The sequence below is a fragment of the Rosa rugosa genome, chromosome 5 (genome assembly GCF_958449725.1).
Source record: "Rosa rugosa chromosome 5, drRosRugo1.1, whole genome shotgun sequence".
In the NCBI taxonomy this organism is placed as follows: domain Eukaryota; kingdom Viridiplantae; phylum Streptophyta; class Magnoliopsida; order Rosales; family Rosaceae; genus Rosa; species Rosa rugosa.
Window position 1 is genome coordinate 47,290,438 of NC_084824.1, and position 25,320 is coordinate 47,315,757.

Genomic DNA, 25,320 nt, shown 5'->3' on the forward strand with positions numbered 1-25,320 from the left:
AATATGAACCACGTGAGGTTTACTCACCTCGATAATCCCGCTGCGTCTTCAATTCAGCTCAAAATACGATCCACAATCGTCCACCAACTCAAACCGTCAATCACCTAGTCCAATAATGATCTTGACTTAGCCAACAACTCAAATATGTAATTAAACGACGATCCAACGCTCAGATTCAAATTAAACGATGATCCAACGGTCGGATCTGAATTTAATGATGATCCAACGGTCGGATCCTCACGGATCGCCTTTAGGATCATCCTCCAAAATTATCACGAAGATCCAACGGTCAGATCTTCCTGAATCGCCTTTACTAACATCTCCACAAAATTATATGAAAATCCGACGGTCAGATTCTCACGAATCGCCTTCCGAATCACTATTTCTCAATTATACGAAGATCCAACGGTCGGATCTTCGCCCGTGACCTCACAAGGTCACCGGGACAGTCATACGATCAACATATCCAAAATTGAAGCAAAACCGATGGTCAGATCTTCACAGATCGTAAACCGAAGATAAACGTAAAAACGTTAAATAGTAACGTCAAAACGTAAATCCACTATTTATCAACTTTTTCTAACATGACCATGTTATATATCAAAACGCTCGTATGGATGCATAGATCATCGCCTAGATAATGAAAACTCGAAATATGGTCTGATGCGCCGCCACAAGCGGTGGTCAGTGGGCGGTCAACGCGGCGGTCAACGCCGGTCAACCACCTCAGATGGCAAAGTGACCAACTACAAACTGGTTCAAAATGAAAGGGTGGTCGACTTTCATACCTGGAGCTAAGCCTGGTTCGGCCTAGATCGTCCTAGATCAAGCGTTGAAGTTGGATTAATCTCGTGCGTCTGATCAGATTCCAGATTGAATCAGGGACGTCGAAATCTTCAACTCGTGATCTTTCACTCCACACTCCAAATCGTCAAGCAAGGCCTATATGGGGATGATCAGGGGGAAGAGGAGATCACGAAAATGGGGAGGATCGGCCCGTGCAACGCCGGCACGGCTGAGATCCGGTCGGGTCGGTTACTCCGCCTGGGGTCGCTTCGATCCAGCTCTGGGGGCAACGGCGGTGCAAGGCAGCGGCACCAGGCGACTGGGCGGCTTGCGGCGATCACAAGGAGGGCCGGGTCGTGGCCGGAAGACGCCGGAGGACGAAGATGGGTCCGGGTCGGGTCAGTCGGGTCGGCCGCGTGGGAGAGGAGAGAGAACGGAGAAAATGGGGGACTGTTCCGCAAAAAGAAATTGTTTCGTCCTTAAATGAAATTTCTGATTTTTTTTCGATATTTATAGAAAATTCCCAAATTTCAAAAGTTCATAACTTATTCATACGAACTCCGAATATTGCGTTCCACATGTCCACGAACTCGTATCGACGAGCTCTACAACTTTCATGAAGGGAGTTTTCCCAAATTTTGAACGTATAAAAAGTCAACTTTGTTGACCCCCTAAAAACGTTCGTTTTCGAAAATAAAATCGTTCGAACTAATTCCACAACTTCTCCAAGCTTCGTACTCGCTCCTACTATCGTGAAATCATTTCTAAAAATCCACGGAATTTAATTTGGATTTTCCGGGGTATTACAGTTTGGGTGCCCAGAAATTTGGGTGTCCAAATGAGTTTCCCGTGGGCCTGGGCCTCTGCCCTTTTGGATTTCTCAAGTAGGGGTTGGGCCTATTCTCTTGAGACTTTGCCATTTGTGTACGAACCCGATGTTGTTAGGGTTCGCATTTGGGATCCAGGAGACTTTTTATGGGCCCCAACTATTTCTGCTTCGTCGAATTGGTGTGTTTGTTACATAGGTAGAAGATTGCTCTCTATTCAACGTATTAATTTGCGTGGAGTAGGCAAGGTCGGTCATACTACCGCCGGTTGCCTTGATAGAAGGTTACCCTTTATTCGACACATTTATTTGCGTGGAAGTATGGTCGATCATACTATTGGTACCGTTTTACATAGTCCGGATTCTGTCCGGCGTTTCATCAAATGCTTAAGTGCATCCTTTCGTATCTTTGCTAGGTTTTATTTCCGATGCTTTGTTGCATCCAGTATTTTTCTTGTTGCTTTATATTTTGATGTAGTTTCTACATCTACAAGTTGTAATTTTTCTTATTGTTATTTTTAATAAAATAGTTGACTATTTCTCTGTTGAGGCAAACATACTCTCAAAAAAAAAAACATCAAAATGAAACGTTCTTAAGAAATTTCATTTCTCTTCCTATAAAAAAAAACAAAGAAATTACTTTTATTTTGTGAACCAAACAAATGCTTTAGTCGAATGATATAAATTGGGTCTTTCTAAATGTACCCAGCAAAATTCTAAGTGTACCCAGCTAATTATTTATATCCAATAATATCTAATTAAATGCAGATAAATTTTCCAAAATACCCTCATCTACACAAAACAAACCCAGCAACTTCTTATTCCCTTTCTCTTTTATTTTGGGTTTCAAGATTCATGTTCCGGTAGGAATTGCTTCAGTTTGAGACATATTTGATGAGTTTTTTGTTCAATTAATCATCTAAGCAAAATAAAAGAACAAATTATTATTAGAGGGAAGAGAAAAAATTTTCAACTTGAGAAAGGTGAGAATCATCTTCAAACTGAATGAGAAATCATCTCAATGGAATTGATTTGTTGTCTCTACCACCAAGATCAAGAAGTAATATTCATTGAATAATGGATTCCACAAGAAGAAACTAATTAACTTCTCTCCCTATAAATCAATCCTTAGACGTTGCTGCTGGGTATAGAAAGAAAAACCCAATATTTGCTGGGTGTTTGGCGATGGGGCAATGATGGAAAAATTAATTGAGTTTATTATATATTTTTAATTTAAAAATAATTACTGGGTATATACTTAGATTTTTGCTGGGTACATTTAGAAACACCCTATAAATTTTATCAGGTCTGCTTAAGTACATCTGTATTTACTTTAGCCAGGGAAAGAGTTTAAATTGGGGGAGAAGATAACAAAAACGTGGCAGATGGAAGCTGACAGTGGTAATGGAGAGCAGTGTCCTGGTCCTCACACACCCTCATCCATGGCGACCCAGATATTCCCTTCACTCTCTTTTTCAAAACCCACGTCCTCCTTCCTCTCATCTACTTCGCTCTTATACTACTTGCTACCGCCGCTGGGATTCCAATGCCGAAACCATTCGCTCTAAAACATTCGGTTTTAGTTTCAGAGACAGACGAAACGGAGATGAAGATGACGATGACTATGAGGAAGAAGATGATTATGGTTACAATACAAGTAAAGGGAAGAAGAAGAAGAGGCGGTGGTGGTCAGATGGGCCCTCTGAGATGGAGGAAAAACCTGTTGGAGTCTTGGAGGAAGCCATTGACAGTGTCTGGATTTTCAAGGTGATAATTTTCACTTCTCCTTTGCTTGTTTCTACGAATTGGGATTTGGGATTGTTGCAATTTCTTGGCTTTTTGCTCAACTTGGTATGTGTTTAAAGATTTTGGTTGGGTTTTGTTACTTTTTCAAGTGTGACTTTACACATTGCAATAGTGAAATAGATGAGCATGTGTTATCTGTAGTAAATTTTAGCTCTAGTTCGGAAGTTAAACAGTGCCATTATTACGGGGATCAACACTTTCCCAAAGCAACTTCTTGTGAAAGACGAAAACTCGAAAAGCAATAGTTCTAAAAACATAAGCTTTGAGTACAAGAAACATTAACAGTATAAGAATGATGGTATTATAATCTGTAAACTTTCAAGTTGAAAACTACAATAAAGCAACCAAGTAGAGTATTACTCTTTTCCTTTGTCCTGTTTTTTAAATTTCTTCCCGACCTGTTTTGGTTTTTGCAACTAAAATGTTTCTCGCAAATCAGCAAGTTCCCTTTTCAGCTTTTGGGTAAATGTTTAGTAGCTTGGAAGAGAGCTGATGTTAAACACAACGTTGTTCAAAGGCGCTTCCCTGAGAAAAGCAGCCAATGAAAGGATTGACCATGACGCATTATGTCAGCTAAGGGAAGGCACCTTAAGGTAGAAAACAGTCATTGGAGTGCCTTAGTTTGAGTGCGATATCATCTGCACGTAAAGGAAAAACCTTAACACGTTTCTTGGCATGAACTGTTGTAATTAGCTATTGCTTTCACAGAATTGATGCTTGGGGTGATTTTGGATAGGCAGATTAGTTACTAATTTGGTTTCAGGCAGAATGAGCAAACTATTTGATAATTTGTGCTGTCCGCACACCAGCATTTTCAATGCTTCTTCTGTCAATGAATTAGTGCTTTTCACCTTACAAAATATTTTTGCAACTGACTTGTACTCTGGGTTTATAAATACAGATGTTCTGCCTCACTCGTTCCTGTACTTCGTACGTTGATCAGATAATGTATGCTTATTCCTGAATAGAAACCTTGTGATAAAATAACTACCAAAAGACATCAGCAAATACGAACAACTTAATGGAGATACAAACTCTCTTGAGTCAAAATTTGATATTCTTTTAGAAACTAATATATCTCTTATCATGCTTGTACTGGTTAATTTTTGTACGTTACAAATTATTTTTCTTCTTATAGGTCCAAACATCCAAATATAAATAGTTTTTTTATGGGTGCAGGTGTTCAGATCTTATGGTTGGACATTACCATTTATTGTCATATCTCTGCTGCTATCTACGGGTCCAAAAGCTTTCCTCATGGCATTAGCACTTCCCCTTGGTCAGTCAGCCCTTTCACTGGCAATTGAGAAGCTATGGGGAAGGACGCAAAGAAGGCCAAAACGCAAGTCCAGGATGAGAAGGAAACCATCTGCAACCAGTGAAGCTAATGTTAAAATGGACGAAGAAGAAACATATGATGAAGATCAGGAAACTAATAATAAAAAGATGGATTACCAATCTTGGGTTGTTGGGAATGATGCTTCAGTTGGTAATAGTGGCGAAGATGCGTCAAAATTAGGTGGGTGGGATGATCTTGAAAGAATGGAATCTGAAAAGAGGCAATCTCGAAGAAAGTCTAGAGGGAAGGGTAAGTTGAGTCGGAGAGAGAGAATTAGTGATACACCTCTTCTGCTGAGGTTGTTGATTGCAGTTTTCCCTTTTTTGGGTTCATGGACAAAGATATTTTGGTAAATACAGAATATAAGCCAGCACTTTCAAACTTGGAGCGTGACTTTGATTGGTTTGCCTTTAGTTTCAGAATAAGCAATACAACCTTCGGTTCCAGTTTAGGTTAAGGTTAGGTTAGATGAAGCTAAGATCAAGGCATATCAACCAAACCAATTTGCATATGTGATGTTTTTGTGAGGCATAAGTAACCCACTTTCCAAGTTGCCTAAATTTAGGCCATTTTATATACTACCAATACATTTTCTTGGTATATTTGGTTCCAGACAGGGTGTAGAACTTGGTATTTGTTTTGTTAGATTGTATAAATAAGATTTCTCCAGAATGGAGAAACTCAGAAGGTTGGACATGAATGTTGCAAAACGAGGACACACAGTTATCATGGACATGGAATTTTCTGTCATAAATAATCATGAAATCACATTTGCTTGCATTTCTGGATAGTTCTACCTATACATTGAATGTGTGGCACTACGTCAAATGAATTAAACCTTGAAAGAATGTAGAAGTACATCTGTAAGCAATTGCCATTTTTCTGTAACTAATGTACACAAATTAATGTCATCTTGCAAACAGTTCCACCTTGTTGCAAGCAGAGGCAGGGTCCTGGAGGCACTTACAGAAACCCTCCTCGTCATTCGGAAATGAGGTTGGCAATGGATGGTCTGGAATCACACCAACCTACAATCAGAAATTCAGAATGCTGAATAAAGTTGAGATATATGCACATTATCGAAAAAATAAAAACTAGCTAATCCCAATCTAAGATTTGCTAGTCGAGTCAAGGGTTTCTCTTTGCAAACCCTAGGGGCTCGTGGTAGGCAAAGGTGACGGCGTGATTCGGTGTTAGCCTGTCATATAGGGCGTGTCAACGACCTTGCTGCATGGGTCGCAAATGTATTTCGAGGGTTGTGGGAGAGCGTCAACTTCCTATATATATTAGAGAGAGAGAGAGAGAGAGAGAGAGAGAGAGAGAGAGAGAGAGAGAGAGAGAGAGAGAGCACCAGACCTTGTCTATGTCTGTGTGAGCAGGTGTCTCATAACGAGCAACAGTAACAGCCAAGCCAGAACCATCAGACAGCTCAAAAACTGACTGAATCTTCCTGCATATTTGGATGGGACAGTTCATGTCAGGAATATATGAGCATTCATGTGAACTATGTAAACTATAGACAAAGATTACCCTTTCCCAAATGTAGGTTCTCCAAACAACACAGCACGTTTATTGTCTTTCAATGCCCCGGCTAATATTTCACTTGCACTAGCAGTACCCTTGTTCACCTAAAGAAATCTCAGAAGATGCATGCAACAAATCACCACATTCTCAATAACAAAATCATTGGCAGACAAAATACTATGAGTACTTACATACACTACTCAATAAGTCAATATAACAATAAAAAAGGGGTCAAGAATAAATCCTAACCCTTTAATTTAGCATTCTGCAAGGATGTCAAATTCTAAAGCAATAAGTTCAGTTACCAACTATACAAATGTTCCCAGCTAATAAGACAGAATATCGGAAATGAGAATTTAAGTCCACTATCTAACAGATTAACAGAATGAGATGTGGCCCAAGTATTTGGAAATGTTTGCCTATAAATCAAGGAATTTCATGACCATGTAATCAATGTTAAATGTGTAAAAGTATACCAGCACAGCTAGGGGTTCTTTAGTGGCTACTGCTTGGCTTCCATCAGTGTCATATATATCTCGAACACCACGACTATCACAAATATATACAATCACGCCTTTGTCCAACCTGGAAGGAAAAATCCAGTTACGAAATGTAGCCATAAATCAGACTGGATATGGAGAAGTGTGAACTTTGCTTTTGAAATACTAACAATGAATTTTTGAGACATGATAGAAAGGAATAAGTTCTTAGAGTAGCAAAGTCCATATGGCATGGCAATGACTGAGTGCAGACATTAGTTGTCTCAGTATGGCATAGTCAGCCAGGACTGCCAGGGCTGAATTTAACTATGCAGCCCAAACTTCATTAGTATTCGTCTTCCCTAGAGAAAATAACAATTTGAATAGTTGAAAACAATAACAAACAACTTTATTAATCAAAGCCACAATGAACAATAAATTTAAGGCATGCAATATAAGATTTCTGCAATTTAGCTTACCAAATCTTGGCAATCTCAATTCCTTCTGGGAAAAGACCACCACTGCATCAAACATGAGCAAAGTTAGGCTTTCAGAAAGCTTGCCAAAGTTATAGCTTATAAGAACTACATAAAAGGATAATCACCTATTGTCTCGAAGGTCCAACACAAAGGCATTAACATTATTATCCCTTAAAGTTTTAATTGCCTCCTTCACAGCACCTACACAGGATACAAGTTCTTAATCAAATTACAAACAAAAAAGTTTTGCTTCTCTGTACTTATGTTCTAACATATTGGGATCCCAGTACCAGTGCTGACACAGCCTAACAGATAACAGCTTTAGTTCTACTTACCTGATGCATTTTGATTGAACGTTGTTAGCTTGATATAGCCAATCCTAGGAGAATCCTTGCCTGACTGCGGCACTACACATAATCTTGACTTCACTGGATTCAGCGAGACTTTCTCCCGCCTAGAAGCCAGAAAGGATTCGTTTAAAATATTTTTTAAAATAAACAAAGAAAAAAACAAAAAGGAAGGAAGGAAGATTCAGTAAAGATAAAACAACAATCCACTGCTAATGAAGCGGGGAATATAAGTCTAGACAATTAAATTACAAATTTGCAGGGATAAATGAAGAACTGAACTTACATTAAATCCAAGTGCTTGATTTCAGGTCCACTAAGAACAGTTAGCTTCACTGAACTTCCTTCAGATCCCCTGAAACAATTGGGAGAAGTGGATATAAATGAAACAAGAAACTTAGTGGAATGTAAAGCTCGGGAAAACTATCCTACTCAAGTAACCAGACAATACTCAGAAATTCAAAGGGTCGAAGATAAAGAGCATCTCCAGATTCTTAAATGATATAGGGCTTTCAACTATAAATTTCATGTACTCGCCAAATACGCAACCTAGTACTGGTACTTACTAGCAAAGCCACTTTGAATGTGAATATGTGATAAAGAATTATAAGCACAGTTTTCAACTATCGCTATGTGAGTTTTGTTTTTCACAGTATGCAGCTAAGAGACGGGTAAGTAACTTCAGCTAACTCAAAATTGAATTGACAAGAAAAGGACAATATGTCTTCTGTGTATACTAATGTGCAAACCTAGCAAAAAGGATTAGCATTGCAGCTACAATATTATATATAATTGTAAGCCATAGTCTAATTGCATCTTATTAAATCCTAAACATGTAGAAAATAAAATGACAGGTTAGGTGGTTGAAAGGGTAAGAAACTCACTGTAACCGCTCTGCTGCATCATATATGCCCATCGTTTCAGTACTTGTATCATCAATTGCCAAAATGACATCCCCAGACAAGATGCCAGCTCTGTTTGCTGGACCTCCTGGAGCAGCTGAAATAACAACTAGACCAGCTGATGATCCATCAATTTTTGTAGGGTAGCCAATTGACAGCCCTACGCCTGTAAGAGCGCCTTGAGTACCAGACTGCCTTCAGAGAAGATATAAACAGATTTTAGGGACAACATCTATATTGAAATGCCTTTTATGCTATATTAATATAATATGTACGTTGAGAGTGTTAGTTTGATGTGGAATGAGACAATGTCATTTTCTTATTCAAACCAAAATGCAATATATTAAGATCATGAGAAGAAATCTTCTTTTACCCGTAGACTCTTGAACTTTTCCGGCTCCAGAAATCGAGTGAAAGGATCTTCCAATGTGGCAAGCATCTTTTTTATTGCCATATCTGATTGCAAATACACCATTAGGATTTAGAGAGGCAGAACTGGAAATAAAAGTATAGGAATTTCAATCAATGAAGTGATTTGATGGGCAAAAGTTTACTCATTTTGAAACAAAACACAAATACAGCTTAGCAAAAAAACAGGTCTACAATATTCAATATTGTAGGGCAAGTATCAGGCAGCACCTGGGTGGCATATTTCAAACTGATATATACTGCTTCTGAGGAAAATATACATGACCCTTCAAAGATGATAAATTTTTAGTATATTTAAAGTGGGAGCAAACTTTGCAGCTCGCCAATAAGTTTCTGCAACCAAGGGTTTAGATGAACCAAATAATCCTAACATGTATCTACTCAAATATGGTATGTTATGCTGAAACTTATAGTAGAATCATTAGGTTCCGTATATCTTTTCTGTTAGTTGAGTCCCAATGACCTTTTATTAAGGTGCCATTCAGAAAACAGACACGGATTCTTTCGGAAATTCAAGCTACATAAAAAGTAGTAAGACTCTGATGTGCAGAAAATATGCTCTGTGTGATGAATACAAGGATGGAATCCATACATGTCTCTTCTCGGTTGTTCATTGGTTCACTGCGCAGTGCATTCTCTCTGTAGCGAAACCAACTTTGTCCATTGAAACTTTTATCAACATATGCACGGTCAATCATCCTCCACGCCTCTAAGAAGAGAAGATTCTCTTCAGTAAGAGCCCCTATGAAAGTTAGTCAAACAATAAGCAAATAAGTTCTCTGCCCTTGCACAGCTTCTGCTAGTGATTAATTTATTTACCGTAAAAAGTTCACTTACATGATGGAACCTTGCTAACTGAAACAGAAACTGACATGACAACCATCACTCCAACAACAAATCGAACAAAAACATGCTGCCTAAATTTTTCAGGACAGTTTATCACTTTATAAAGACTCCCGGCACGTCTCCTCAACTTAAGCTTTTCCTTGAGCTTACTACAACTCGCGGAAAACAAACCGAACTGAGAAACAAAACTTCGGTTGAACCTCCGTATTGGTCCAAGCAATGAATCTTGTTTCGAGGACCCATCAGTACCACCATAACTTATCGGTCTCTTGATGGATCTCGTCCTTGCACACATTAAAGAAAACTTTGCTCGAGCTTCTACAACCCCTAGTGGCAGACATTTCCATTTCAACACCTGCAGAGAGTCGGATTAAAGATTAAAATTATTCGGCCTCCCTAATACAAATGCATAACATTTGGTATACTTCATTCAGCAGCATTCTTCAAGAGACACCAAACCCTCTTTTGAATTTAACTTCAAACATTAAACTATGTGATTGCTTTTCTGTTCTTATATAAGAATAAGCAATATAAACACCAAAATGTAATCAAACATCTCAGAAATGATCACCCAATTAGTATTTTTCACAGTAATATGAGCTAGATTAATGAAAAATAAAACATTGCTATGAATTATAGTTTGACAACTGCAAAGACTTGAGCTTTGACTCAAATTTGACCCAGAAAAGAGGCAAAGTTTCTAACTTTAACAAGTAATCTTGTTTCTTCTTCTAATTTCACAATTATGGCTTATGCCCAATGAAAAGAAAGGTGAACTAGATAGAAGTGAATGAGAGAAAGAGAGTACCTGAGGAGTGGTTTTGATAGAGGGAGATTTAGGGTTACTGTGAAAATTTGAAATGAGGTAATGAGGGCAGGAAGAAGGAGTTGCAGAGGTAGCGAAGACCTCCATTAACGGAGAGCCTGAGAGAGCTCTTCGTTTCCGTTCAGATACTATCTTAATCCGAATCCCTTGTTGGGCCTTCAGAATGGGCCTAACTAAATTGTGCCAAGGGAAAAAAACAGAAAAAACACAAAAAGGTAATGTTTTTACAGTTTTACTATTTTCTTTGCTCAAATGTAACTAATTTTGCCTGTGAGCCGTGATATGCAGTAGTTGGTCCAACTAATAACATGGAAGATCACGAGTTCAAATCTCTCTGCGTGAGACATTTAACCAATCATGCAGATTATCAACATAAATTAGGTGCAGAGGAAGTGTCAACATAAATTAGGTGCAAGGAGCAGAGACTTCCTCTGCTGTCACCGAAGAGTATGATTTTCAGTCTTTTTAAACATCTGATCAATCATGCAAAATATCAACATAAGTCTGCTGTCACCGAAGAGTATGATTTTCAATCTTTTTAAACATCTGATCAATCATGCAGAATATCAATATAAGTCAGGTGCAAGGAGCAGAGACCTCCTCTGCTATCACCGAAGGGTATGATTTTCAGTCTTTCCATATTTAACAAATAGCCGTCAACTCTCAGACTGCTGTAACTGTCAGCCTTCAAAATTGACAACTTTCTGTCTCTTAGAACTTCTCAGGAGCAGATGAATATTCAAGGATTTATCAAATATTGATCCGCTTAGTTAACTTGTTGATGGGTTTAGGTAAAATGGGGCGGGGTAAAAAAAATAACAATGGAACTAAAGTGACACCACCGCTCAAGTTGAAATATGAACAATAAACCCAAGAGGGCTTTTACCTCGCTGCCTTCTAGTGCTTCACTTTGTCTTTACTGCCATCGCCCCCTTGCGCCACCAGAAGTCGAGCCTCGTTGCCATACGAGTATTACATGTGGTACTAAGTCAAGCCGCCAATTGACATGCATAGTGGATGCGATCACTGAGTTTTTGTATTATGATTTACAATGTTAGACTCAAAATTGTTTCAATGTTCAGCTCCTATAATCGAATGCCTGATGAAAGATATTCAAACCCCAAAATATGTGAACAAGATTTGATGAGAATGGCTAAACGCGACAGCGTGTCAATTTTCTGATTTCAATCGTTTGACATTTTTTATATTTCTTTTTTGGATTTTTGTCCATTTACCCCATTTCTAGAGATTTTTTTTCCACTTACCCCATTAAGTTTTTTTAATTCTCTCTTACCCAATACACTCTAAGGGACTCTTCCCTAATACCCCATTAAGATTTTTTTTTTGTTTTTAATTGTTTTTTTAATACCATTTTACCCCTCAACCCTTTGTTACTTAGAGAGAGAGAGAGAGAGAAAATGGAAGAGAGAGAAGCCATAGGAGACTTCGCCGGAATCCGGTCACCGGCCGCCGGATTCCGGCCAACTTTCGCTGGATTCCGGTCACCGGCCGCAGTCTATCGGACCTTTCAGAAAACCTCACCGGAAATGTTTATTATCCCAATAGACATCTATTGCCTACCAATAAAGGAGCAATAGACGTCTATCAACCATGTATTGCCCCCCAATAGACCTCTATTGCCCCCAATAGAACTTTTCGTCTATTGCCCCCCAATAGACGACTATCAGCCATGTATTGCCCCTCAATAGACGTCTATTGCCCCCCAATAGACGTCTATTGCCCCCCAATAGACGTCTATCAGCCATGTATTGTCCCCCAATAGACGTCTATTGCCCTCCAATAGAACTTTCGGTCGCCGGAATTGGAACTAATTTCCTTAAATTTAGACAAATAAAATATTGATTAAAGAAAAAAAAACGAGGAGATAATATCAATTGAAAATATCTATTGTCCCCCAATAGACGTCTATTGCCCTCTAATAGACATTTAATATACCTCTATTGCCCCAATAGAACTTTCTTTTTAAGCCAATAACAAAAAAATCATGCTTCTGAATTTTTTTTTTTTTTTTAACCAAGCTTCTGATACAGCATTCAATAACAAAAAACCAAATGTCCAAAATCGAATCCTAATTCAAAACTCTGTCAAATCCAATCTATCCAGAAATGAATAAGCCTTAGAATCCAATAACAGTCTGATCCTAAAATCAAGAACTATAACCAAAACCACACAAATCGAAAAGAAAAATTGAAATTCAGGTATTGAGAAGAGCCTGACTGATCCAAATTTGCGAAAAATCAATCGAACAAGGCGACCTCCAACTCCTTGGCCCCACCTCTCCTCCCCATGAACAGTGCCATCTCCTGCCACCTCAGCACGTCCATGAACAGTAGGTCCTGGATCGGGCGGTCCGTAATCACCACGAGGACGCACTCGAACCTCAGAGCCTCTCCGATCCCGGACAGGTCGCCGTCGTTGTACTCGAAGATACAGAACTTGCTGCTGGAGAGCCTCTGTGCATAGATCTGCGGCGTCGACGGCTCCGATTCGATCAGGAACTTCGGGTTGGAGTGTAACCCGTTGACTATGGCGGAATCATTCACCTAATTCGAAATGACGTAGCCCCGATCTGACTCGGGTCTGGGCCGTGATCTGATGCGGTCCGATATACTTGAGCGCCAGACGGCCTGGGACTTTGCCGGAGCCGGAGGTCAGTGGGGGAGAGAGAGAGAGAGAGTGAACGGGATGAGAGAGACTTCAGAGTAGTGTGGTTGTAATTTTTTAATTGAGTTGAGGGTAAAATGGTCATTTGCTATTAGATTGTGTATGTGGGAACAAAAATTTGTTGCTGGGGTAAGTGGGATAATTTTTACTTATTTTGGTGCTTTGGGTCAAGGACCCTTCTTTTTTACAAAAACACTTTTGGAATTGGAATCACTACTTTCAAATAAAAAAAAAATTGTTTAAATTTTTTTTAATCATATAAAAAAATCTCAAACAGACCTCAACGTGTAATAAACAAATTACTCAAATAAATGACAAAATACTAGTTGGGAGTGCCTCCTAAAATAGTTCAATCCTTCGTCTTCTAAATTAAACAGAATACTTATTGTTCTCTCAATTTCTCACACAATATGTTCAAAATGTTTATTACACCCTTCACTTCTTTTTTTAAATTTTTTATTTTTTATTTTTCTCTCTGTTTTTTTCCTTTTCTCTCTAAATACATCTTCTTCCTCCTCGATCTAAACCGTCGTTCCTCAGCAACAACAGCCGGCATCGTTGGTGTAGCTAAGCTAAACATCCTCGACAATGACAATGCCGAGTTTGACTCCTCACGGTACGGGTTGGGAAGACCATGAGCTTCAATTTGCTGACAATCCGAGGTAGGTTGGATTAGATGAATGGCGAGGATGAGACGGGGATGGAGGCTCAGGTCGGGCTGGGAGGATTGGCGGGGAGGTCAATAGTGGGGCCATATTGGACACTGGCGTTGAATAGGTTTTTGATCTCGTCTGGCTCTCTCTTACCTACGTCTCTCTCTTCCTGACAAACTTGATGAACACCATGAAGCTTGTAGAAAGCGGACGGAGAACGGAGTTGCATGCATGTGCTTAATTCTAGATGATTAACTGTGTAACAAGGTGGAGGGACGCGCAAAGGGAGAAGAGATCTGCACTGGGCAGAAGGGATTTAGGTGTCCAAATTCTTGATATTGACGTCGCTGGTGCGTGAGACGTCGCCGAACGACGTGGGGGCCTGAGTTGAGTTCATCGGAGGGCGGCGAGTGCAGTAATGGTGGAGGTGAGCTAGGGTAGTGAAGAGCAAAGAAAACAAGAATGGAGGTTGAGGGGACTCGAACCTAGGTTGGTGCTTGAGAAAGAGCAAAACAACCCATTAATTACTTTGCCAACTAAACCAAAGTCAAATTCATGGAGAGGTAGCACACTTATACTATCTACATTATTCAAGATTTTTGGGTTGGGCTATAGCCCAAGTAGCCCTTCACTTGGTTACGCCACTGGCTGTCGACCATATATCAGATTAGGAGAAATGTATAACAAAAGGAGAGAAAAAATAATTTAACTAAAAAAAAAGAGAAAAAAAAAAGAGGAAGTGAGAGGTATAAAACATTTTGGACCTATTGAGTGAGAAATTAAGAAAACAACGAGTATTTTGTTTAATTTAGAATGTGAAAAGTGAACTGTTTTAGGGGACAAAATACACGGAGTAATTAGTATTTAGTCTAATAAACAAATATATACATGCACCGTACAGATTGCAGTCCTTTATACTTCTCTTCATTTAAAGTCTTGCAAAGGCAACATTCAAAGTCTTGCAAAGGCAACATTCAAAGTCGTCGTATAGTATCGAAAGAAAAACATTCAAAGTCGTCATTGTCCAAACCACTTCCAGTAGCTCCTACCATAAATCTTTGCAATTTGCCTTTGGCTTAAAGTCTTTCACACTTGAAGACTTGACTGACCACCACCCTCATCAAATCAATGGTGCGCTTCTTTATTGCACATCATTTACAATCGCAACTCCGATTGTTGTCGTACTCGGTACTACTACTGCATCATTCTTTCGCCATCAAAACGGTCATTTCTTCATTTTGTTAGAAGAAAATTTCTCCTAGGAAGGATCTCCCCAATCTTCCTTTGCAGAACGAACTGCCGCTAGCCACAAGAATTTACAAAGCTAGGTTTCTAACTCGGGTGGGGTTGATCCCAAACTTGAATAGCTTAGTTTGTCAACTCAACCACCCCATGTGGTTCATTTCTTCACCGATTTTCCCTGAAGCAAATGTGATTATATTTCGATTTTGTTGTTACTTGTGATTTATCTTCATACATATTATTGATTTTACAAATAATCGGATAGTCATTTTATTACTTGCTTTTGTGATAGAGATACTCCTTTCTTTAATTCGTCTTTTGATCTTGTAGACTTTGTACTCTGAAAAAACAAGACTTGGTATTGCCTATTATATGTTAGCTTAAGATACAATTTTAGGTTTAAAATTCAACTTTACCTGCTCTCTTGCTGATGGGATCATTTCTTTTCCTATGAAGAAATCAAACTACGTAATGAATTGGCTAATGCAATACAAATCAAACTATGCAATAATACGCCGAAGACTTTCAACATTTGATTTTAAAAAACAGTCGTACAATTCTAATACTTCGAATCATGAGGATATAAATTGACAACACACTGGAAAGAATGAGAGTGCACCATGCATGCCACCATCATCATTTCATGGAAAGAGATATCTATTTAAAGAAGCGCGATTGCACCAAGTCGAACTCAGGCATGTCGACCCACGATTATGCAAACCCTTCATGAACTCTATCATTATTAATGGCAAGTAAATTACAAGTGAAAGTGCACTAGCATTAGCTTGGGATATGACTATTTTCAATGATTGAATTTAAGATAATGTGACTTCAACAACAATGATGTGAATTTCCACTTTTCATTTTCTTAGTAATATATGATAGGGTAATAGAGATCGTTACTAAATTCGTCAAGAAAATCTTTATAAGTGAAAAGAATACGTTAAGAATATCACGATTAACTGAAATAAAATGCCTCGCAATATCAAATAAAAAAAAATATTCAATTACTATAATTTTTTTAGTAATGTTAATTATTTAGTACCAAACTTTATCAATTGATATTAGTTCCAAACGTCTCCAAACTTCCAACTTTGTAGGGTCTTCCCATCGCCCAAAGTATACTGGCCCATACTGACTGAGTGTCAAAGTTGATTCAAATGAACGACTCCAAAATGTTTCACACTCTCACGTACATACATTCATGTATCTATTCGACTATTCCTTGTCGCTCTTGGCCTCACTCATTCATTGCTCTTATTCAGGTCCAAAACAAATCAAACCCAGCTGCATTGCCCACCATTCTTTTGGCTCCTAAGTCCTAACCATATAAACACACATCCAAACAAAAACCATTTCATCCAATGTTGTCATCACCACGTATAAACTGCTCATTTTCAAGAATATATTCATTTCAATAATATGACAATTGATAGTCATATAAACAATACGATAATACAAAATATGCCACACATTAACGTATTTATACAATACCGAAAAACAGCTCACTATACTGACAAGCTACCTCAATTCTACCGTAAACTAGCTTGAAATCGGACCCGATTTGCCATTATATGCAATTGGTCTACTTATGTATTCGGAGACACCAAACCAAACTTCGAGTAACCTGAAATCGGACCCGGTTCTACTAACCGTATGTAGTATATAGTATATACAAACGTGAACGAAAGAAACCAAAGTGGCAAACCATTAGTACAGTTCCCTTATCTTCAACACCATCAACCAACCACAAATTACAGCTCCATTATCTTACACAAAACTCTTAATCGTATAGATGACATCTATAGTCAACTATTACTATTCAAAAAACCCCATAAAAATAAAAGAAAAGAAAATTTAAACGGAAGTGGGTGTGGAAGAGTTCGGCTCTACTTTTCTAAGTTGAATCCCGGCCGGTTTAACCGCGTCGTCTTCGTCATGGTAGGCGTAAGCAAACCCACCGTGCCGGGTCATATCCATACCCGCCATTTCATCCTCGGCCGAAATCCTCAGCAGCTTAAGCTTGTGAAGAATGAAGAACAGAGGGCCCATGGTGGCGCTGACCCACCCGGTGATCACCAGAATCTGGATCAAATGGGCCCCCAACAGCTTGCCTCCGCCGCCCATGAACAGCCCATAGGGTCGACCCGGTACACCCGGGTACACTTCGTTCACGTACTTCTTGCTCGCGAAAAGCGCGGTGAATATGATCCCCCACGCGCCGCACCCGCCGTGGAGCTGAGCCGCCTCCAAGGGGTCGTCGTACTTGACCTTCTCGGCGAGTTTGTTGCAGGCGCATAAGACGACGGCGGCGACGAACCCGCAGATGATCGCGGCCCAGGGCTCGACGACGGAGCAGCCGGAGGTGATGGCAGCGAAGCCGCCGAGCAGGCCGTTGCAGACGTCGGTGACGTTCCAGTGGCCGGAGAGGATTCTCTTCCCGAAGAGAGTCGTGAGCGCGGCGGTGCAGCCGGCGAGAGTGGTGGTGACGGCGGTTCTTCCGACGGCGGACCACTGGCCGTAGTAGGTGAAGCCGTAGGAGACTAGGATCTTGTTAAACGAACCCGGGTTGAACCCGTACCACCCGAACCAGAGAAGAAAGGTGCCGAGAACGACGAGGGTGGCGCTGTGGCCTCGCAGAGCGACGGAGCGACCGGAATGGTCGAACCGGCCGATTCTCGGACCTTCGATATAAGCTCCCCAGAGGCCGGCAATGCCTCCGACCATGTGGACGACGCCGGAGCCGGCGAAGTCGATGACTCCGGATCCGAACAGAAGGTTACCGGTGTTGAAGGCGCTGGCCCAGCCGTCGGCGGACCAGATCCAGTGGGAGACGACGGGGTAGACGAAGCCGGTGAGGAAGGAGGAGTAGATTAAGTAAGCAACGAACTGAGTCCGCTCGGCGATGGAGCCGGAGGTGATGCCGGCGGCGGCGATGGCGAAGGCCCATTGGTAGAGGAAGTTGCTGTAGTCGAAGCCGGAGTTGGGGACTTCCTTGAGGCCGAAGAAGTGGCGGCCGATGAAGCCGTTGGAGGGGCCGCCGAAGGCGAAGGCGAAGCCGAAGAGGTAGTAGAAGAGGCCGCCGGCTGCGGCGTCGAGGACGTTGGTGAGCATGATGTTCATGGTGTTCTTGGCGCGGACGGAGCCGGCGCAGAGCATGGCGAAGCCGAGCTGCATGGAGAAGACGAGGTAGGCGGAGAAGAGGAGGTAGGTGGTGTCGATGGCGTAGGAGGTGTCAACGAACTTGGAGTCGACGGCGGAGAATTGGTCGCAGATGAAGGTGGCGGCGGCGGTGCTGTTTGGGCCCAGCAGTTGGGCCAGATCGGGAGCCGAGCAGGACAGAGACGCCATTGGAGACTTTGCTCTGAGAGAGAGAGAGAAAAAGTAGGAGGAGTGTGGCTGCAGTTGAATTTAAGCAACTCTGTTCCTTATATATAGGAGGGAGCACAGGAGTGTGGGCCCCGGGGGATCTTCCTCTTTTTCATACGTAGATTCTTGGAAGGTTTGAATTTTCTTTTCTACGGTATTGCATACGTATCCGTTTTGTGGTTTTGAGTTTTTCTGCCCTAGACTTCCCGTGGTTTTGTTCAATTTTAATAGCTCAGACTTCTGACCTTGGAGTGTGGATGAAACTCTAGCTTCTTCTGAATACTATTATTATTGAATGAATCTTTATTCGGTTATGTCAAAAATGATTATCATTAACTAGAAGCACTTGCGATGTTTAACTATTTGTAAACGCTTTTATTAGTTGTTGGGAAACTTATGCTCCATTTGAGATTGTTTTCTATATTGGAAAAAAATGTTTTCATAATATCAAAAGTGTTTATATCAGTGTGACAGTGTTTGACAATAACTATTTTCTCGTTATTTTTCACGTGCTTCCTGAAAGTTCTCTTTACTGAAAATAATTTTAGATAAGTCTAAAAATTCAATACAAATAAAAACAGTTAAAATGAATACAATGCATAATGAAAATGAAAGACTATTAATCAACTGTGATAGTGTTTGTCTGTTTGACAATAACTATTTTCTCATTATTTTTCACGTGCTTCCTGAAAGTTCTCTTTACTGAAAATAATTTTAGATAAGTCTAAAAATTCAATACAAATAAAAACAGTTAAAATGAATACAATGCATAATGAAAATGAAAGACTATTAATCAACTGTGATAGTGTTTGTCTGTTTGACAATAATGACTTTCTCATTGTTTTTCTCGTACTTCCTGAAAGTTCTTTACTGAAAATGATTTTAGATAAGTCTAAAAATTCAATACAAATGAAAACAATACAAATGAATGCATTGCATAATGGAAATGAAAGACTATTTAGTTGATTATAGTCTTTGATAATTCATACAAATATTATTTAAAAAGTCAAAATATCAATATCAATCAATTAAAGTTTGGTCAATAATATATGCAAAATTGCAAACAGCATGAAATGGAATGAATTTATATATAGTACTTCATTTATATTGTTTCCCGGTGGGGAATAGGGTATGGCTTACTTTTCTTCAAGTGACTACGCATTTCACATGTTTGCATCTACTTTTTCACAAGAATGTTATTGCTTTTTCGGAATTGAGATTCAAATTATTTTATACATCAATGGGTTTTCTTTGTTATTCCATACAAGTATATAACAGATGCAAGCGAATCATTTCATTAATGTGAAAGCACATAAAAGTTTCAATTTCACGGATCTCCTCTTGATATAGATAGAGAACTGTACGGTTTTGAAAGGGATGATAGAGAATCCCCGAACATCTGGAAAATCTGTGTGGTTCTGAGTTGAAGTTGCACTCGAATCTTATCTTCTAGTCACTAGTGTTCCATGAAGATTCTAATCCAGATTTGTCACGTTCTTAGTTCCTAACACATACCCTGTATGAACTTCACTTGGTTCTAAACTTCTCCCCTAGCCTTCTAATGCCATAGTCACGAGCTGAGGTTAATTATGGGATTGAAAAGGGGCGGTTACCCTTAATCCCATGATTGAACATTTATAATTGGGGGACATGATTTCTAAACCTTATATTACAATCAAAGTCAAGAGAACGTCATAAATAATAGCAAAAGTTTCCACTAAAATAATAATGATTAGATCATGACCACACGTATGAATCAAAATATTTTTCAAAAAATTAAAAAATGTGAAAATTTGAAATGTATCATATCCCCGCATCCTAATAATTAGTTAAAGACAGTATGTACACCATGTGATCCATGTCTTGAATCTGGCCCTAGAAAACGTAATCAAGCTGGGCGGCTTACCTAATTAGATTTGCTCTTCTGGTGAGCAATAATATTTCTTATGATCAGTTTCGTATCAAAAAAAATAATATTTCTTATGAGTTTGAATTCTCCTCACAACAATACTTGATTTGGTTTGCTCAATATGCATGTGCATACCTTCTATCTTACCAATAATTTAAACCATTGTCAGAAATTCATAATCTATAGGAACTTTGGATACAGTAAACAACGATTAGCATATGCGTTAATTAGTTTATGTTTAGAATATTTTGTTAATTAGGGTTTAGCAACAGTCCACTAATAAAGCAGCGACGTTGTGTTGCTTTATTAGTAAGCAACGCAATCATGTATCAATGGATTAGGGTGGATTTCATTTTGTTTATTAAGTTGAATACTTGAATTAGGTTAGTATAGTTTGCTGATATCACTGGATTAACGTTTTAATAATCAAAATATCAAAGAGGGAGTTGGTTAATAATCGACAGTTCAGAACTTCGGATCTCCCATCCGTACAGCGGACATGAATTAGGGTTTAGAGGACTATATATATTCTTATTAGTGTTGGGCATCCCTTTCAATACAGTAACGTGTATACTTAATTAATATACGTATCAGAAGTTGAGAACACTGATAATGTTGATTAATCTATGTGCTAGTCTAATACCACTACATACTGTGTATTTGCAATATTGGGTGAGAAAAATCATTCTCATTGAGCTCAATAGAAAATTAGAGATCTAAATTAAAAGTAAAAATGTACTGTTATCTCGAATTATGGGGAAAAATGTGATGGTGTTTTGAATTAGTGAACACAATGGGTGGCCATATTTTTGGTACGAAAAATGGACTCAAGGAGAGGTTATCTACTCTCATGTTTTTGGGCTAGGTTCCAAGACATTTCTTGTTTCAATTACCACCTTTTTTCGTAAGTAATTGGTCGTCCAAAGAGCACAAAGAGCAGTGAAAGTAAGCCTAAAAGATCCTTATACCGAGAATTAGGTTTATCTTGTACCGAGAATTATTGTTAGACAATTGTTGCTTTTCCAATTTACTATACTCTATCTGATTAGGTGATCACTCTCTATATTGTGTCATGTAGGCGCTCCATATATTACATTATTATCATTAGAAAATAAGAGATTCGATCATCAAATAAGCAACGTAATGTAGGTGATTAGTTTTTTAAGATAATAAATTAGAGCACTAGAGTTTACCACAAGATCACTCTCGATCTCCCAAGAGAGAGAATAAGAGATCAAGGATCGTCACTACTTTCGTATATGAAGTGTAAATATTTAAGTGAAGTTTACAAAACTCTTTTCTCATCTTAAGGTCAAGGTATCCCATAAAAATATTTCCTGATTGACAATGGAATATTCATTCATATAATTAAATACAATGATGCATACGTATGTAGGTGCAGTAACTCATACTACTATCAATTGTATATACAGTATTCCACGGTCAGGAATCCCCTATCGTGACCGTCGCTCATTTCCATACATGGTTTTCATATTAAAGTCATCCAAATACTTAATCCCACTTGGGGGATTTATCATGTCACACATTATTAACATCTAGCTCCTCATAAACCACAACCCGCCTCTTACAAACAAATCTGTTTGCGGCTTCTCGCTAATTGCCAGTTTAATACACATCTATCTCCATCTCTCTGTTTTTTTTTTTTTTTTTTTTTTCGCAACATGGTTTCTATAAATAATGTAAACTGCTCATAAACCAGCAAATCGGTTGCGAAACTAGCTGGTTAGAGCATAAGCGGAGCTCTTTGTCAATTATATACTTCCCACTTAATTCAAGAATCTGGTGTAAGCTAAAACTATTATGATCACTATATTGACTGCACCACTATTATAATTAAACAGACATAATATACTCATCTAGGGTTAGGGCTGTCAATTCCGACACGACCCGACAGAGCCGGCCTTGAGGGCTGCTCATTGAGGCAACCATTTCAGGCCACCGACTTCCAGGGGGCCTCGGAGCTCTGACTTTTGATAAATATTATCTAATATATATGAGCTCTATGCCTGAAATTATTGATGTTATAAGTTAGAGCAGTGGCAAGGCTGCCTTTGAGGGCTCTTTTTTAGCAGGAGTTCGAATGACATTTTTACATCTGTTTTCTTAACTTTTTTGTATATTTTTGAATTAGTTTTTTTTTTTTTTTTTGTACAAACATGTTCTCAAGTCGTATGTTTTTGAAGTAGTTATATAACATAAATACTATATGTTTCTTTTGACTGTTATCATATTATAATTAATAAATTAAATAAAAAATAATTTGATAAGAAAAAAAAAAGTAAATCTTCGCCTCAGGGCTCTACAATCTCAAGACCGGCCCTGCAACCCGATAACACGACTCGAAACTCACATGAAATAAAACGGGTTGAATTCGCGCGATTAAAAAGTGGGTCGGCCGTGGGTCAACCTACTATGACCCATTTAATAAAGAGCAAATTACCACTACCTACACTTTTAGTCCATAAATTACCATTAGCAGGCCTGTTTTTTTAAATTCCCATGCGGTACTGTTCATGGCCCATGTGGTACTGTTCATGAGGTACTGTTCACTTTTTGAATTATTTCTATTGGTAAGTAATTTACGAATCTGCCCTTGTGAGTTTGATAATGTGAATAATGTTAGTAGCATTGTGAAGAAATAATATTTCTATATTCCATCTTTGTTTTTCTTAGAAACAACTCATTTATTTAATAATTCCAAAAACTATTTATAAATATTACAATATGAAACTTGAACAATATATCATTTATTTCTGGCTTTGCTGCTTGCACATACAAGTTGCATTGAATTTCACCTCTTCTCATGGTGAAGAAGTTTCTCCAGCAGGATTTCCTGGAGTACTGACCCTCAGTAGTATATTGACCCCCAGTAGTATACTAGCCTCAGTAGTATATTGACCCTCAGTAGTGTACTGATCCCCAGTAGTGTACTGATCCCCAGTAGTGTACTGATCCCCAGTAGTATACTGACCCCCAGTAGCAATTGTGCTCATTCATCATTTTTCTGATCAATGAGCACAATTGGAGCCTTCTTTTACTATCTTATAAGCGCAATGACAATTACATGATTAATAGAGGCACTTTATGTCAAAGTTGGATGCAAGAAAAGAGTTCAATCTTTTAGGAGCTAATCATTTAAAGATGCCAATGAATCCCTTTAGCAAAAACAAGCATGTACAGGGCAGAAAATCAGTAAGCAAAAAATTAGACATCCTTTTCCTCTATTACACATGAAGAAAGACTTCAGAAAATAATATGCATAAAACCCAAACAGAACAAGCAAAAAGAAAAATCTGTAAAATCTTAAATTTTAACCGAGGTTATAATTAATTAACCCTCCCATTCGTCAGTGAGAAAAGAAAAGAAATATGCAGAAACTCGTCGCTCATATTTGAAAATCAAGAGAAAGCAACACCACGAAAATGACAGTAATCGAACCCAGTCTAAACCCTTCACCACAATCCAAACCAGAAATTACTACAAACCAGAGCCAATATCCCCAAACAAACAAAAAAAGTTAATCAAACTTTGCGAGCATTTTGAGTGAATCTCTCAGGAAACCGAATAACTTATAATCATGTTTGCATTTCCATACCCTATGAACAGTGCATTAACCTAAAATCACAGAGAAACCAGAGGTCAAAATCGCACCATAGAGACGGCTCGAATGAGAGAGGAGCTCCGAGACGAAGCGTTGAAGAGAGTAAAGTGTCTTCCTCCGGCGGTGAGAGCGAGCCAGTTTGCTGAGCTCAGCCCCTGGTACCTTCCAATCTCCACCTTAGGCTCCCAGAGCACCGCCGTCGTCGCAGCTCCGAACGCCGCCGCCGTCGTCATAGCAAATCAAAACGCCGCCGTATTGTTCGTGGCTTTCAGAAGACGAACTGAGAGAGAGAGAGAGAATCAGAGGAAAAGGGGACCGGAAGAGGGGAAATGAGCTGGGTTGCTTCGCAGCCTTGCTTCGCCGGATTCGCCGCCTCATTTCGCCGGCTTCGCAGCCTCCCTTCGCCGGATTCGCAGCCTCCCTTCGCCGGTTGCTTTGCAGCCTCGGTTCGCCGGATTCGATCTCGATCCAGATCCAGATATGTTCTCTCTCTCTCTCGTCTGTCTTCCTCTATTATGTGTGTTAAGGGACATTTTTGTCAGTAAAAAAAAAAGAATTTGCCCACGTGTCCACATAGACTTTATGAGCTCACAGCATGAAAAAAAGACCCGTGGACTCTGCGTGTGGCAATTATTTGAATGAGTTTGTAGTTATCGGTAATTTGCTTTTTAATAAATTGGTTGGCCACGGGTCAATCCACCAACACGAAGTGAACCCGTATAACCCGATTTAAAATTTTGTACGTTGGGAGTATTTGATCATAAGATTAAACAATTTGAAATATTTTGCTTTATAATTATTGGATTTAATTATTCATGAATATATATAATTATTTATATTATTTGTCTTGTGGAGTTTTTAGTGAATTTGATCAATTTATACATTTTTTTTAGTTAAATGGATTGCATTGTCATTTGGTCTAACACAATACGATTTATTTGTTAAATGGGTTAAGCGGGTTGGAAACGGGTAACCCGTTTAATAAATAGGTTGAGTTTGAGTTTAAATTTTTGACACTATTATTATTATTATTATTATTATTATTATTATTTATTTATTTATTTATTTATTTTTTTGAACAAGGGCCGGTGCGGCTGTCCTCAAGCCATCATAAATGAAACCGACGAATACAAGGGGGGGACATTGAGCCTAAACCCCAGATTACAATCTGCAACTAGAGTACATCCAGAAAATAAATCATGAGACGACTCTACTAAATACTTGTATTCCAATCCACACCAACTAGCAAAG

At 39.0% G+C, this 25,320-nt stretch overlaps 3 protein-coding genes across 3 annotated transcripts; 1 reads left to right on the forward strand and 2 right to left on the reverse strand.

Annotated features, from left to right (window-relative positions):
• The first annotated feature begins 2,960 nt into the window (after window positions 1–2,960).
• Window positions 2,961–5,367, forward strand: LOC133709661 (uncharacterized). The gene is made up of 2 exons (XM_062135470.1): window positions 2,961–3,379; window positions 4,598–5,367. The coding sequence occupies exons 1-2, from the start codon at window positions 3,017–3,019 to the stop codon at window positions 5,108–5,110; spliced, it is 876 nt and encodes a 291-aa protein (XP_061991454.1). The 5' UTR covers window positions 2,961–3,016; the 3' UTR covers window positions 5,111–5,367.
• A 113-nt stretch (window positions 5,368–5,480) lies between these two features.
• LOC133709659 (carboxyl-terminal-processing peptidase 2, chloroplastic) lies at window positions 5,481–10,729 on the reverse strand. Its single transcript, XM_062135469.1, has 13 exons — window positions 10,572–10,729; window positions 9,755–10,118; window positions 9,510–9,659; window positions 8,862–8,944; window positions 8,471–8,679; window positions 7,873–7,941; window positions 7,575–7,693; window positions 7,365–7,440; window positions 7,240–7,281; window positions 6,758–6,866; window positions 6,288–6,385; window positions 6,114–6,207; window positions 5,481–5,785 (listed from the first exon to the last, which is right to left on the reverse strand). Exons 1-13 carry the CDS (start codon window positions 10,674–10,676, stop codon window positions 5,666–5,668), a joined length of 1,638 nt encoding a protein of 545 aa, XP_061991453.1. The 5' UTR covers window positions 10,677–10,729; the 3' UTR covers window positions 5,481–5,665.
• Window positions 10,730–16,792: 6,063 nt separating this feature from the next.
• Window positions 16,793–18,589, reverse strand: LOC133709543 (ammonium transporter 1 member 1). Its single transcript, XM_062135322.1, has one exon. The coding sequence runs from the start codon at window positions 18,518–18,520 to the stop codon at window positions 17,027–17,029; it is 1,494 nt and encodes a 497-aa protein (XP_061991306.1). The 5' UTR covers window positions 18,521–18,589; the 3' UTR covers window positions 16,793–17,026.
• Between the last annotated feature and the right edge of the window lie 6,731 nt (window positions 18,590–25,320).

Bases quoted from the DNA above. Each gene is read 5' to 3' on its own strand.
- LOC133709543 (XM_062135322.1), bottom strand. From the start codon at position 18,520: ATGGCGTCTCTGTCCTGCTCGGCTCCCGATCTGGCCCAACTGCTGGGC.
- LOC133709659 (XM_062135469.1), bottom strand. From the start codon at position 10,676: ATGGAGGTCTTCGCTACCTCTGCAACTCCTTCTTCCTGCCCTCATTAC. The intron at 10,119-10,571 runs GTACTCTCTTTC...GACTCTCTGCAG, and splicing joins CTATCAAAACCACTCCTCAG to GTGTTGAAATGGAAATGTCT. The intron at 6,867-7,239 runs GTAAGCTAAATT...TTTTCCTTCCAG, and splicing joins ATTGAGATTGCCAAGATTTG to GTTGGACAAAGGCGTGATTG.
- LOC133709661 (XM_062135470.1), top strand. From the start codon at position 3,017: ATGGAGAGCAGTGTCCTGGTCCTCACACACCCTCATCCATGGCGACCC. The intron at 3,380-4,597 runs GTGATAATTTTC...TTATGGGTGCAG, and splicing joins ACAGTGTCTGGATTTTCAAG to GTGTTCAGATCTTATGGTTG.